At 47.7% G+C, this 15,449-nt stretch overlaps 4 protein-coding genes across 4 annotated transcripts; 2 read left to right on the forward strand and 2 right to left on the reverse strand.

Annotated features, from left to right (window-relative positions):
- Window positions 1-353: 353 nt before the first annotated feature.
- Window positions 354-2,264, forward strand: SAP8_1 (Candidapepsin-8; the record flags this gene model as incomplete). Its single annotated transcript, XM_031149858.1, has 5 exons — window positions 354-412; window positions 468-715; window positions 788-838; window positions 881-1,033; window positions 1,081-2,264. The coding sequence occupies 5 exons, from the start codon at window positions 354-356 to the stop codon at window positions 2,262-2,264; spliced, it is 1,695 nt and encodes a 564-aa protein (XP_031006457.1).
- A 4,963-nt stretch (window positions 2,265-7,227) lies between these two features.
- Mib1 (E3 ubiquitin-protein ligase) lies at window positions 7,228-12,420 on the reverse strand (the record flags this gene model as incomplete). The annotated part of the gene is made up of 5 exons (XM_031149859.1): window positions 7,228-7,236; window positions 7,274-8,637; window positions 8,691-10,276; window positions 10,329-11,560; window positions 11,611-12,420. 5 exons carry the CDS (start codon window positions 12,418-12,420, stop codon window positions 7,228-7,230), a joined length of 5,001 nt encoding a protein of 1,666 aa, XP_031006444.1.
- A 582-nt stretch (window positions 12,421-13,002) lies between these two features.
- LHYA1_G004907 (Ubiquitin and WLM domain-containing metalloprotease) lies at window positions 13,003-14,013 on the reverse strand (the record flags this gene model as incomplete). The annotated part of the gene is made up of 1 exon (XM_031149860.1): window positions 13,003-14,013. One exon carries the CDS (start codon window positions 14,011-14,013, stop codon window positions 13,003-13,005), a length of 1,011 nt encoding a protein of 336 aa, XP_031006443.1.
- A 607-nt stretch (window positions 14,014-14,620) lies between these two features.
- Window positions 14,621-15,275, forward strand: KdelR (ER lumen protein-retaining receptor; the record flags this gene model as incomplete). Its single annotated transcript, XM_031149861.1, has 2 exons — window positions 14,621-14,635; window positions 14,715-15,275. The coding sequence occupies 2 exons, from the start codon at window positions 14,621-14,623 to the stop codon at window positions 15,273-15,275; spliced, it is 576 nt and encodes a 191-aa protein (XP_031006442.1).
- Window positions 15,276-15,449: the final 174 nt, after the last annotated feature.

Genomic DNA, 15,449 nt, shown 5'->3' on the forward strand with positions numbered 1-15,449 from the left:
GGGTCGGGTGGCGGGGGCGGTAATCCAACGATGAAGGTACCACCACCTCATATGCCTTGCACCTCTCCATTCGTGTATGCATGCGGGTTGATCCGCAGGATTCGTAGGAGTTTGTAATTTACAGAAGACAATATTCAGATTGACACTTATAAATTAAGTTTCACAGCAGCTGGGCTGTGACGGACGCTCTGATAAACTTCTATTTATAGCCGCTTCCATAATTTCTATCGGCGGGCCTCGAAGTTCTCCCCAATTGCTCCTTTTCCAGCCTCGTCTTTACGTGTCGAAAGCGAATCTAATTTCTCCCTTTTTCTTTCCAAATGACTGCTTCCCCTTAACTAAAAAACTTGAGTATGACAACCACGACATCCTCACTACCGCGACCAATCTCTGTGTCGACTAGTCAAGCATGGTATAGTACTTGACACTTTTCAGCGTATAACTTTCAGGCTCACTTTTGATTTTAGGGACAATGATGGAGCTGGCTTATGGAGCACTTTTATCGTGGAGGTTGGCACACCTGCGCAATCTGCGCGGGTTATGATCAGTACCGCAGGCAACGAAGTTTGGGTTGTAGTTTCTCAAGGATGTCCCGATAAATATGGTTCGGATTGTGCAAAGAATCGAGGTGGCATCTTTACTATCGACAACTCGACAACCTGGACAAACATCGGTTTATTTACGCTTCAGCTAGAAATGAATCTTGAATATACAGGTACGTTGAGACCGGATGCTGTAGGCAGAAATCGAGAAGTGTAGAATGGAATACATACTGATGATGCTATAGGGAATGGACAATATGGCCATGAAACCGTGACCTTAGGTTATCCAGGAAGCGGTGGACCATCTCTCGACAACTAAAATGTTGCTGGAATTGCAGCTCCTGAATTTTGGCAAGGTGTATTCGGTCTCGATGCAACACCGAGCAATTTTACGACTCTAAACGATCCACAAGCCAGCTATTTAGCAACCCTCCGCAATCAGTCGCGAATCCCAAGTACTTCATGGGGCTACACGGCGGGGGCGGCGTATAGTAAGTGGACAATTCAGTTGAAATGAGTCAGGGCTAAATATGTGCAGGATATAGTATGGTTCAAGGAATTCTAACTCTTGGAGGTTATGACGCATCTCGATTTTCGTCCCAAAACATCACTCTGCATTTCTATGATGCGGTTTCTCGACGGTTTCTGGTCCAGCTTTCCGCAATAAAATACATCCCTACAGGGCTTTCAACGACTACTACAACCACAACATTGGCATCCGATCCAATCTCGCTATATATAGACTCTACCGTTCCCTACATTTATCTCCCTGGTGCTATTTGCAAAAAATTCGAGAGTGCCTTTGGTTTAACCTGGAACGACACTACTGAAATTTATACCCTCAATGACACCATGCACACCTCCCTCCAGAACATAAATCCTAATATCACGTTTACACTTTCTACTAGCGAAGGCCAAAGTCTCGACATAACATTACCATACAAAGCTTTTGATCTAAACGCCTCGTTTCCAGTTATTCCAGAAGGAACGATCAACTATTTCCCTTTGAAGCGCGCACAAAATGACACGCAATACACACTTGGCCGAACATTCCTGCAAGAAGCATACTTAGTGGCAGATTACGATCGTTCCGAGTTCACCATTGCGCCATGTGTATGGCCATCGACTTTCACGTCAGATATCAAGTCTATCTTGCCGCCCTCCGCTAATTCAACGAGCACAAATGGTACTCTAACAGAAACTCATAGGCATACCAGCACGCCAGTTGGTACGATTGTAGGAGGAGTCGTTGGTGGTATTGCATTGATTGTTGGAGCTGCACTCCTATTCTACTTATTTGTCTACCGTCGCCGACACCCCAAACCTGCCGCACCGGCCTCCGAGAGTTCCCCTGATGTTTCCACCACAGATCCATCGGCATATGCTGCCGTCGCTGAGGCTGATGCTGCACTAGTCGATCCCACCAAAGACAAATCCGAACTGTCTGGTAATTTTGGAGGCACCGAACTGGCTGCAGCACATGAACAGGATAAACGGAACGCCGAACTTGCAGGGACGCCGATCCTAGGTTTGGAGCTGGCAAGCCCACAGCCCGTGGGAAGCGAATTGGACAGCCCACAAATTCATGAGATGCTAGCAAGGGAATCCGTAGTAAGAGAAATGGAAAGTCCTTTGGGTTCCGGGCAAAATCCGAAAACAGGCGAAGAAGACAGTAGTTACTTCGACAAGGATAAGAAGACCAAAATTTCTTTTGAAGAATGATTAATTGACACACCTAATCGAACAATATCTGCATGCTTGGACCTCTTCCAGTAGCAATAACTGTGGTATGCATGGGTTATCCAGCTCTTATACCTCCCAAGTAAGATTAATGCTTCTTCCGGCACAATCTTCAGAGCTTCTTCGAATCCTCGATAGCACGCATTGCCAAATCCTTAGCCTGTCCAATCTGACTTCCTCGTACCTTCCAAAACCGAACATCAACTGCGCATTTTTCCAATGCCAGACACTTCCTGTGCAAAGTCTCCCACCCATCTGCAATATCGACCGGTTTACCAATTGAATTCACGTATCCTTCCTCCTGCCAAATCCAGACGTACTTGCTAATGAACTGCACCAACGCCTTGGAGTCCGTCTTCACCACCACCACGTCACACACCTCGTGAAAATGTGGCGAAACCTGTTCCATCCAAGAATTCGCAACGTCCACCGCCACGATAGCTGCGTAGAGCTGGGCCGCTTTATCGTTGAGAGGAATGTCGGCTGGGAATGTTCGCTTATGTTGCGGTCCGAACCGGGGCCGAAGTAGACACCAAATCCAAATGTTGCGCGGGGGGCACGGTCAGTGAAGTTTTTGCCCCTGCCCATAATGTCGATTACAATGGCCGGCGATTCGCTGGACGCTTGCTCGCCGTTCGTAGATGAGATGCACTTCATCATCTACCGTCGCGTACTTGGTGGGTTCGAAGACTCGATTCGGTGTCATGGTTCCGGATCAACCGTTGCCTTGTCGAGAAAGTAAATGTAACCGTAGCTCGAATAGGGGGAAGTCGCTTAACGAATTGGAAATATATTGGTCTAATTGTATTCAGAAACCAAGAATCTGTGGCTTGAGATCGGATAATCTGCCTCGGCTCCATTGTAAGGCGAAGAAAAGAAGTGCTTAGTTCCTGGTGCATACCTCCTGCCGTTTGGAGGTGAGTTAATGGGTCACGAGAAGAAATGAAGGTCACATGACCTCTCAATGAAAACCTCGGATTGCGAGTCAAGCTTTAAGTAGCGATTGGCTTGAGATTTGAATGAGCCATCATCAGTAAATACTCTTGGAATCTATCTAGACCCATGTAGTAAGTGGGTATGTAAATAAAATCAGCACGTGATGAGGTTAAGGTTTCAGCCCATATCCGTGCAAACCGAATCGTTAACTACATCCCTTTCTACAGCCTTTCAACCTCCCAAACACATTTACCACCCCCCTTAATTCAAATTTATGGAGTTGGAAGCAATTCAGCAGGCACTTCAGGTTGATGAACGCTTGTTCAATCCCTGTGAAATAGTCCCCAGGACGTTTCCTACTCAATGGATTTGTGAAGGCAAGACTGGCGTGTCTCACCTTTCAATGCCAGAAGACAGAGAAAATAGCTCGCCTTGGAACCCCTTACGCAAAGCCATTGTCGTTTCAGTACATGGTGCCTGCAAACGGAACGGTACCGAAGCTGGCAAGGCAGCATTTGGAGCCTGGTTTGGGAAAGATTGTGGCTGGGTGAACGACGGCGACATACTCCCGGAGAGCGAGAGCCAGAAAATCAATGCTGCCGTCTTGTATGCTGTCAAAAGAGCCATCGAGCAAACAGAGGACGTTCTCAAAATAAAACCTCTCTCCAATTCTACAGTCATTATTAAAACCCACTCCGCTTATGTGGCAAAATGCCTGAGCCATCACATCCAAGAATGGGAAGAGAGTGAATCCTACGAGACAGTTGCAGACGCATCGACCAACGGTTTGCTATTCGAGGCCGTTGAAAATTTGATCCAGGAGGCTGAGGCTGAAAATCGATTCAGGGTGAAATTCTAGCTTGTGGAAAAGAAGTATAACGAGGACGCAATTTCCTTGGCAAACGCCGGCTATGACAGGGAACAGTACCAATTGTCTCCGCCCATGTCAAATCCTCTGGAGCGCTCCATAAACTATTGGATGCAGAAAGCACATTTGGATCCTCTGGCTCAACAGCTATGTCAAAGACTTGGTATCAGCCTCCCACAGTCTTCCATCACCAGTGGAGGTTTCACTGGCATTACAGCTCCGATCAGAAGACTGGTCGCTATGGGTGAAGACACGCCGCCGAACTTCAAGCGACTTTTTGGACCTGAATGGAAGGATGCTAAAGCGATTACGGAGGAGTGGTGGGTTAATCGATTGGACTTCCTGGTACCTCACCGCCCACACGATCCATCTAGGATCTCCTTTCGAGAGTCTTTGGATGCCGATATCCGATGGCAGCGGCCTAGAAAGCCTACAGCGGATGACGAAAAGCGCATTGCGCAGCATCTGGAGATTGTCGCTCAGAACAAACGCAAGAAAGGCCGAACAGTACTTGTCCCAGCCCTACGGGTCATGTGATTTAGCATAAGCTTAGTCAGCGAAGAGGCATCACCTCTTCGCATCCATAACACAACCTAAATGCTAAGCATTATTAACTAGAATACCTAGAATTAAGTCTATACTATATAGTAGAGAATTGACAATCTACTACGCTCTTTGAGCATCAGGCCAAGAAGCTTTATTTGGGTAGGTCGTACTTTAATACACTGCAATCATCGTACCTAATAAATTTCAGAGACCCTTGACTTAGAAGACTTGAAAGCAGAATTAAGCGAAGAATTTAGTATTTAATCGTCTATTTAGGGAAAGTTTATACGTGTTTTAAGTATCAGAATACAATGGAGTCATGTAACATTTGTTTGGGTATAGGACCGACTACTTGCTTAACATTTTGACGTCCATCAACACCCACAAACGAAACTTGTGTTTCATTTTCCCACGCAGTCAGCGAATGGATTAACACTACCTGTAAGACAGGTTCCATACACCCCAGCCTAATTGTAACATAGGTTTGAACAATGCTGCGCTGCTCGACGTTGCCCTTGAATATCCTTCTGCTTTCCTGTGTGCAAAGTCAGGTCCCAATATACCAACAATTGATACAATGGTAATTCATCAGCCGAAGAAAATTATCAAAGGCATTTATTGTCTTTAAGGAAAGGAAGACAGCATATAAAGGCGGCTATACCTCCCCTAAAAGGCAATTCACACTGTTCTGGGTCAAGTTCCATGCCCAAATATTCAATTTTTGAAGTGCAAGCAGCAGTCACTTTTTGAACAACGACATCCAGGGTCGGCCTCTGCTTAAATTAAATACTCGAATGCCTCTATATCGACCCCGACGTTCACCATGGTCAAATACATACCTGACCGCATCTTCAACCCTGGTCCCTATATCAAAAAAGCAACAAAGACCGTCAAACTACCTTCCGGTCTCATTCTACCAGACAGCAAACGCGAGATATCAAATCCAGCTCTTCACCAAGGATCCAATGCACTGCCAGTATCTGATGCCATCTTGGTAATCATAGATGGAGCATGCCACGGCGAGGGAACAAAAAAAGCAGAAGCAACATACGGAACGTGGTTTGCCAAGGATTCACGCTACAACGACTCTGGTTCCGACCCAGAAGCAGAAGAGCAGACTATCCGCCTAGGTGAGATTTGCGCCGCCGTGCGGGCCCTGCAGATAATCGAAGACCATATTACAGGAATCAGATTCGTTATCCTGGTGACCGATTCGAGCGGCTTGACAGATACCATCAGCACCGAAATCTGGCGCTGGGACTGGATTTCGAAAAAGAATAAGTTTCGAGATGGGAATAACCGGACTATAGCTAATAGCATAGCCTACAAAGTTCTGCAAAAGAAACTCTTGCTGCTCGAGGAGTCTGGTGTTAAAGTCAAGTTCTGGAAAGTGGACTCCGAACACGTTAGATGCGGGCGGGACATGGCAAATGCAGAGTTCTCCGAATATGACGACGACAGCAACACCTGCGAGAAAGAGAACAAGATGCTCAGAAAGCCGTTCTATAAACACTGGCTCAACAAAGCGGCCAGATCTCCCGAAGCCCGCGCGCTTGCGGAGGAAATTAATATGGATCTACCGGACAAACACACAACGGGGTTGAAACTGCTAGTCATGTATGCGATCCGGCGCCTCGTCCTTACGGGAAAAGATACAGAGCCTAATTTTGAGCTACTGTTTGGCCCTGCACATGCGGAGGCCCTTGGGAAGATGTGGGAGATGGCACGGAGGAGTGTGCTGAGGTCTGAGATTCAGAAGGATGGCGGGAAGGATAAGTGGTTTGATTGGGAGGTTTCGCCTTTTCTGGTGAGGCCCAGACCTGCTACGCTGGCAGAGCTAAGTGCTGTGGAGTTACATATTGTTCATTTGGAGAGGAACAAGTAGAATTTATCTAGGTAGGAGAGAAGAGTATTTTTTAGGGTATGGGGGCTGTTTCGGATTCAGGGTTCTTGGATGAGTTGATGATAGGTAATTAGGATTATTATTAGGCAGTTTAGTGTACAATATACGACATCATCAGTCAGATATCAATACAATAAACTATCTCAAAAGTAGTCTATGGGCTCTGCACATCTTGTGCAAACAGAGCCTTACTCCGTATAACCCCAAGCGTTCTTTACTACACAGCATTTCCATCTCAACTCTTTGCTATCAGCATCAGATTCAAATATAACAAGATCCCCATTAAGGCCATAACAGCACATTATCTATCTGTCAACAAATCATGACCGCTGTCTACATATATCCAGACTTCTTCGTAACTTGAAATGATTCCCTCTTTCGACGCAGGGTGATTACTATAAGCGAGATCGAATAGGGGTTCGAACATTCACGGTAAATTTGCAATGCTCATTTACCCTTTTAAAACACCTCTTATACAACTTGAAAAAATCCCTTTTCCTATGCTATGCTACGCTATGCTATCTTAATCTCAAATAACCACAAACTCCTTCCTCTCCCACTCTTTCCCCTCAACACCAACATCATCATCGGGCCCCATAACCAACCCAACCCCTGTGCCAGCTCGCTTCCCCCGCCCCCCCCCTCAACATCAAAACGCCTCAATACCAACCCCGCCGATTTCGTTTTCGTTTTCATTTCCCCTATCAGATTTTTGTTATTCACAGCCCACGTACATACAACAATATGCACAAACTCCATCCCACCCCGCCACTCCGCTTCGAACCCCGCATCGTCAAAGTAGTGATTACAGCCTTTCGGTATGTTCGTTTTGGAGATACTACGAGACAGAGCGCGGAGCGTGAGAGATCCCGAATCAACGACGCCGGTGGTGTTTGAGGCCGGCGTCGAGATCTGGATATCGAGGATCTCGGCATCGTGTGTACTCCCACTCGATTCGTTCAGGCCGAGCGTATAGGAGACCGGGGCATTAAGGGAGGCCCAGCTCCAGCTGGGTGCGATGTAGTCCTGGAAGCGCTGCGCGGGACCGATGGATTTCGCGCGCCAGAGAAGACCGCGGTGGAAGCTGGAACGCCAGAGACCGGCATGGTATGTTGTGTTGATCTGCTGCAGCATGTGTTTGACCATGTGCGAGAGCCCGGGGAGTCTGTCTGTGGAGCGGGCGTAGATGGTGCCAGAATAGACTTCGACGAGATAGTACCAGCGTTCGGTGAACTCGCGCGTGTAGTCTTCGCCGGCGATGGGAGTAGCACCGTTAGGACTACCGTTCAGTCGTAAGATCGGCCTCTGGTGGCATATCGTGTCTTCGGCTCGGGATAGTCTTTGACAGTTCCAATAAATTTGTTCGTTGCCGAAGATTACATTGCGTTCTGGCAAAACGAGCTCTTGTACCATCCAGCCTCTTTGCAAAACGCTGGAGGACATGGCCTCTAATGCGGATTTTGTAGGTTTTCGGAGGTAAAGATTGCCGGTCCAGGGTTGACCGGACGTGTTCGCAGTTGGAACTTCATGACATGGAAGCCGTAGCAGAGGCTCATAGAACTGTCTCTCTTCGAATATGCCATGCTGAGATCCTGTTGCTGAGGCTGCTATTAGAGTAAAGGTTGAGTTCCTCAAATATTGGCCAATTTTGGTAGACTCGAGCACCCAGTCATCACGAGTATCCTGCAAGATGCAATAGGCGTCTATCCATAAGTATTGTATTCCAAGTCGGCGTGTGATTATGACAGCATCTTTGAATGTCCTGGGAAGCGACAGTAGTGGCATAGCCTTATAAAGATCTTGCAAGTTTGACATGAGTAGACAGCCACCATCGAGGAACCCACTTCTTCTGGCCGAAAGGTACAGGTAGTTCCCAACTTCACCAGGTTTGGGCAGGTAGAGAAATGGCTCCTTGGAGCCATCCGGGGGTCCAACATCTATGATGCGAGTTGGAAGAGTGCTAGGTTCCATGACACATTGGGAATGGTTCTTTGCGCAGTCGTCCAGCCATGTCTTGACCAAGTCAAAGCACGATTGATCAGAAGGCTTCGGGGCTATCAGCCTTCCGGATATTTCGCTTTTCAAAGGACCGAGATCCGTTTCTATTCCTTCCGTTAATATTGTTTTCTTTTCAAGAGGCCACAGTAAGACTTACTTGGATCTAGGCAGAATTCAAACTCAACTTCCAAGGTCCCACCCATTGTGGCCTTGAGTTTGTCATTGTCGCTATCCGAGAACGCCTGGCGAGAGACCAGTTGTAGCGAAATTGATATTTCAGATGGGTCACTTTTCAATATATTTTGACAGTCGAGAGCATCAAATTCCCGAAGTAACAGACCACACAAACTACATCCACTATTTGCTGAACTTTTCAGATCATCGTAGGAGGGCCAATGCTTATGAAAAGTGATTTTCGGGGATTTGTCTATCCAACGAATGATATCGCAATAGTCGCATAGGCCAGGTACTATAATCGGTGGAGTTTTGTAGGATGATGCATTTTTATCCACTGGAGGCTCTAATAAGTTGCAAATTGAGTCATCCTTCGTAATCTCTTTTCCCAGTTTAGCATAATGCAGTGGATTGTTACCCCAGTTGTCGGTCGCGTTCTTATCGACACCAGCGACAAGGAGGGTGCGTACGATCTCCTTGTGCTTTTGAATGACAGCGATGTGCAAAGCTGTTTCTCCTCTTTGGTTGCGCACGCTTCGCTCGGCGCCTGTCGATATCAATGCTTGCAATATCTCTTCAAATCCCCAGAAGGCGGCGAAGTGAAGGGGCGAATCACCATTGAGGTTTCGAGCGTTCAAGTCTGCCTCGACATCTATAAGTCTTTCCAGTATTACGAGCCGATTCCAACGAACAGCTTCGTGGAGGGGAGTGTTCCCGAATTCGTCGCGTGCATTGACATCAGCATTCACAGCTATTAAAATCTCGACTGTCTCTTCGTCGTTGTCTTGTATTGCATCTCGAAGCATTTCTGACCCATGATTCGAGGATTTGCTGACATTGTGTACTGTGGCTGGTTGGTCTTGATTGATAAGATTTTCCAACCCATTGATTAAATCCTCAATGCCGTTCTGTCCAATATCTCCATGTCCGGAATCTTCTACTTCAATTGCACTTTGCTTTGCTTCTCGGCAGTGTCGGGCCCAATATGTCTTGACATAATTTGAGAAGCTTTTGCCGACAGAACCATGCGCGCGATATGACAGTTCAAGTGTACTGGTAGTAATTTCATGATACTGCGGCGAGTTCTTCAAGAAGAGACAGCTAGTGGCTGCCTGAGCATGTGATTCAAGGGCAGAATAGTCGGGTGGCTCCTTCCGTTCCACATAATGCTTCACCGACAGATGCGCGAATCTAACGATGCCACCGGATCCCTCGAGCAGCAAATTGCTGCAGAAATCAAGAATCATTCCTCCCTGGATATTTTTCATCAAGGTTCCGTCTTTTTTAATAGAAATTGCGTAAGTAAGTTCGGTGAGAGTGAGTGGGCGGAATGAACAGAGAGTCCATTTGAGCGCAACATCCACTATGTGCCGCCGAGTAGGTTGCTTCCCCTTTCCAATTGCTTTAATATAGACACTATCGTATGCGGTGCTCAGCATTTTCTCTATGTCGGTTTCATCGGAATCCCTCAGGGCGTCAATTCTAATCTGTATATCTTCCTCCATCTGAGCACGATCTTCTTCATTCTCATCTAGAATATCATCGATGACAAGAACAACCCAGATGAACCTTATTATCAGTGAGCTTGGTTAAAATGCATAGTGGGGCAAATTTCACTTACATTCCTTCGTGACGACGCATGACGATTGACTTCAGCTCAGAAGCCTGTTTATCAGTCAAGCCACTACCGACTCTCCTCTCCGAAATCTCGGTATCGATGTACTTGAGTATATCTGGCCCGTTCTGCTGTTCGATGACAATCTTCTGAGCGTTGGGAAAGTGGCGATGAACATCAACATCGAAGCGACTGGAAAAGAAAATCCGAACACCGTCTTGGGAAACGAAGACTTGCTGCAAGATTTCGAGGAGTTTATTGAAGTTGACGCATTCATCCAAGGCGTCAATAACAATGGTGATTCGGGGTCGGTCTTCTTTAGCAACAATCCCTTCCAGTAAAGTGATGCAGTCTGCTAATTCCATGCCACCCCCGCGTATTCCCTGTTTGCTGCGAGTGTGATATTCGCGAATCTCGTCAGATATTGAACTGCCGTCTGATGACATCGAAAGTTGAATAATCAGGGTACGTAGAATATTCTCTACACTGTCACGAGCACTGAACTGTTGATCTTTCTTGGCTGCTTTCTTCGAACAGTAGAAGAAACCCAGGTTTCCGGAAGGCGTCTTTGCGAAATCTTCGAGGAGCATGGACGTCAAGGAGCTTTTTCCAGTTCCGACACTACCCTCGAGCCACATAACATCAAAGTTTGCTTTCCAATCACGCCAGCCTGCGATGGTTTCATGCTTGAGGAGCCATTGACCGGACCCGAAGTAGGCAGATCCAAGCTCCTTGCGAACATCCCTGTGGTCTTGCTTGTATGGAATAGTAGAGAGATCAGTCAACAACTGCTCGACCTCCCCCTTGTGAACAAAGAAATCCTTCAAGTACGCCTTCAAAACATCATCTCGATTCTCAAACATCTTGACCAACTCCCCGAAATTCCCTTGCATCTGTTCAAACCCCTTCTGCTGAGCCTGAATCCCCAAATGCAAAACCGAGCCTCGACTCCTATTGTCAAGTCCCTCAATCTCCGCAAGAGCATCGCTCCAGCCCGTTGCTTTCACCATGCTGGCTCCGAAGCGAGTCAAGGTGTGGTGACCAAAATGCTGGGCGGCGACGGCTTGATACTCTAGGACTTTGACGTAGAGAGGCAAAACTGCCTCTGAATACGTCTGTGCGAATTGGGGGTTGAGTAAGAATGCATCTTCGACAATGCGGTAGCTTGAAATGATTCTCGCGACTTTTTCAATGCCTAAGATGGCGTCTTCCTCTTCGGCAAAGCCATTCAGCATGAACTAAGAACAGAGTTAGCGATTGGTTTGTGCCGTAGGGGGGGCTCTCTTACAGGCAGAATGGCTCCGATTGCAGCCCATGGTATCGAGACATATGGCGGCGCATATGTCATTGCCATTTGGACGAGACAGGCCGCCTTGTCAGTGATTTTGAGAATCTTGTGGATGACATCTCGGATCTTCTGTGGCTTATCATTCCATTGGAAACACCACTGCCCGTTCTCCATCTTCATTTTCTGGAAGGATACAACCTTTGCAACCTCCTCTCGGATATCGGCCTTCTGGGGAATGTTTGCCGCATGTTTGAGGATTATCTCATAATTCTTAACCAACCCTGGTTGGTCCTTTCTGAGACTCTTGTACGCATCTTGCCAAAGTTTGGAACTCTCAATACTGGGTTGAGTTCCTTGTGGGGGTGTTGCTAGTGGGACAGAGATGGCTTGTTGGGGTCCCGCTTCTTCCGTGGTCAACGACACCGTAGAGTAAGGAACTGTCTCGATGGTTTGGCCTTCCTTCCTTTTTGATATATCCACTGCGGAAGAATGAGAAGTCACCACCACTTCGGGAACTGAAATATTAGGAGTCGAGGTAGCCACGACAGACCCGGCTGGTTTTTGAGATTTGTCTTCAGAATCCACCACGGCAGGTGTCTTTTGAAGAGGGTTTCCTGCTCCGATCTGAGCTTTACCCAAATCTCCATCCGTAGTGACCTGAGTTGGTCTTTCATCGTGGGAGCCGCGCGTTGATGTAGCCGCGCTAGTCCCAGTGATGGAACTCCTGGCCGAAGTACTCCTGCTATCTCTCTTGAAGCCGTCCCTCAAGACACTCCGACCCCTCTTAAGTTTTGCTTTGAACGAGTCCATGAGTTAGTCCTAGAAATCCATAGATGACTTCTAGAAGAGAGACTGAGTTCTTTAAAAGTCTAGAAGATGTTTCGGATGGGCCTGCGGGGTGGGATGCGGCTGAGCATTTATTTTTAGCTGCATGATTTGTTTTATTATGGGGGTTGTTTGAGATGAGAGCGAATCAGACGGGCCTGTTCTTGATGGGGTTGCATCCGAGAGTGGATGCAATTGGGGGCGCTTTTCCTGTTCTCGAGTTATACGTCGTATACGGAGTAAGTTGCTATACTTGTTTGTTACTAAAAAAAATCCATGGCAGTTGTGCTATGGAAGACTTGAGATTTGACAGCCTCTCACCGGACTATGGAAACACATTATATACGTTCGATTTACATTTTGGAGCAAACATCCCAACCCCGTTGCGTACTCGTGGCACTTAAGAGACACATATACTGAGATGAGGTAGCAAACCACTAAATGAGGCATATCCAAAAAACACTATTCTCAAAAAGCCAGTTGATTCGAGTACTATCGCTAACTCAAATGTCTCCAACGCCTTACACCGATCAAATACCATTTCATTTCATTCATCTGGAGCGCCTTTCATCCAGAACCACTCCCAGCATTCTCACCACCCTGATCCCTCAACCTCTTCATCCTCTCCTCTGCAGCCTTGGCCAGAACCTCCCTCCTACTCAACCCCGCACTAACAACATTCCCCGTACTCGCCGCACCACCACTGCCACTCGCGCCCAATACAAACTCACCCCCCGTCCACCCCCCATGATCATCCACATCCTCACTGCCATAATACTCCTCATCTGCCAAGGCGTGCCCGCCACTCCTCCAATCCGCGCCCTCAACCTCCTTCTCAATCTGTTTGCACAAATCCCAGAAATTCCTATCGTGAGGCCCATGCACATTATGCGCCAACTCGTGACACAGCGTCTTGCGTATCGTTTTGTAATCCCGATACCCATCGTAAGCATCAGTCCGCAAACGCAGTTCTATCACTTCTCCAGCGTTGCGGTTTAGGCCCAGCGTGCGCGATGTGCCTTCGTGGTTCGACTGGGTGTGTTCGATAGGATTCATCTCTGTGAGGAGCGGGACCGTAAACTTGTGTTTCCGCATCGACGCTTTGATTCCAGCATCATCTTTCAACCTTTGCAGAAACTGTAGCGACTTTGATGGGTTGGGAAGGTAAGGAAGAGGCCGGAGAGTTGTGAATGTGTACTGCGCTTCTTGCTGCTCTTTCTTCCAATCGTGTGTTTTATATGCGGAAACTTTTTGCATGGGCCTGCTCTGCCTTGTTACGCGTCTTGAGGCATGCTCTGATGCTTCGGAGATGGAGGAAGCTTCTACGGCGGTACTGCCCATAAGCGTTATCTTCTTGTCTGCTATCGAGCTGATGGAGAGGCCGGGGTCTTTGAAGGGGGGCTTAAGCAGGCCGAGTTTGGAGATCATAAGTTTCTGGTTGGAGGGCGGAACGGAGAGGGAGTCGGCGATTTCGTCTGAGAGGTTTGATATCGTCGCATCGGAGGGGAAGGAGAAAGTATGAGGTTTGCCATGGTGGGTAAGGGTGATGGGGACTAGATCTTGGCTGTCAGTAGACATGGTGCCGTCTTGGTTATCAGTTGTTATGGATGTGGTGGTTGTCACTAAAGAGGAGGGAGAGAATGAGCGGGTTCAAAGGATAGAATGTCTTTGTATTGAATATGTAACTCGATTATTGTCCTACTTGGTGTGGTTGACAAATAGCTTGTCGAAATTTCCAGGCACAAAGATGCTTCGTAATCGTCATGCCGCCACTACCTTCACCTTCACTTAAGCTTCGCGCTTATGGCGGCAAATAGCTTGTACCCGTGCGCAACATCCCTGTGATGTTCTATAGAGGTATAGTCGCGTCGTTGCGTGTCCTCACTGAGAAGAAAAGACAAGTTCAAACTCCAACCCAATCAACGACCACCATAACCCCAACTAAAACCTGGACGACGATCCAGCTGCTGCATTCCAGCAGCTCAGTTCAGCTCACCACGCTCCTTTCTTATTGCAAAGCCTGCATTATCCCCAACGCTGCCGTGTTCTCACTCGCCCTTAGCCCACCATGAATCTTTTCCGCATCCTGGGTAAGCTTTCCCAGACCAGAAGAAGCAATTGATCACTAACATCCCGCGCAGGAGATCTCTCCCATCTGGTATCGATCCTGATACTACTACACAAAATGACACAGACAAATGTACGTCCATCTCCCGTCCATTCCAGTCTTCCCTTCCCAATCGCATGCTCGCTCCCCAACTAACCACCCCTCCCTCCAGTCCTGCGCCGGCATATCCTTCAAATCCCAAGCCCTCTACTTCATCGTCTACGCCACCCGGTACTTCGACATATTCTGGACCTTCACCGACAGTCCCTACAACACCATCTACAAGCTGCTCTTCCTCGCCTCCTCCGGCTATACCATATACCTAATGACCACCGCCTACAAGCCCACGCACGACCCAAACCTCGACACCTTCAAGGTACAATACCTGCTTGGCGGATCCGCCATCATCGCAGTGCTCCTCCCCTACTACTACACGCCGTACGAAATCACCTGGGCCTTTAGCATCTGGCTCGAGAGCGTGGCCATCCTGCCGCAGCTGTTCATGCTGCAGCGCACCGGCGAGGCCGAGACCATCACCACGCATTACCTGTTCGCGCTAGGCTTGTACCGCGCGCTGTATATCCCGAATTGGATCTGGCGATATGCGGTCGATGGGCATTGGGATTGGATTAGTGTGATTGCGGGTTTGGTGCAGACGCTGCTGTATTCGGATTTCTTCTGGATCTATTACACTAAGGTTATGAAGGGGAAGAAGTTCGCTTTACCGGTATAGGATCTCTGAGAGACGACATGCGCCGAGAATGAGAATGGGAATGGAGCAGGTGGATTATGGGAATATTCTTGTGAAGCTAGGATAGGGAGGGGGTTGAAGAAGAAATGGGGTGGAAATTGTATTATGGGTGGATTAAATCTTCATTTCCACGTTGCGGATGCAACGATTATTGCG

This window comes from Lachnellula hyalina (genome assembly GCF_007821495.1).
Source record: "Lachnellula hyalina strain CBS 185.66 chromosome Unknown contig00044, whole genome shotgun sequence".
Classification (NCBI taxonomy): Eukaryota; Fungi; Ascomycota; class Leotiomycetes; order Helotiales; family Lachnaceae; genus Lachnellula; species Lachnellula hyalina.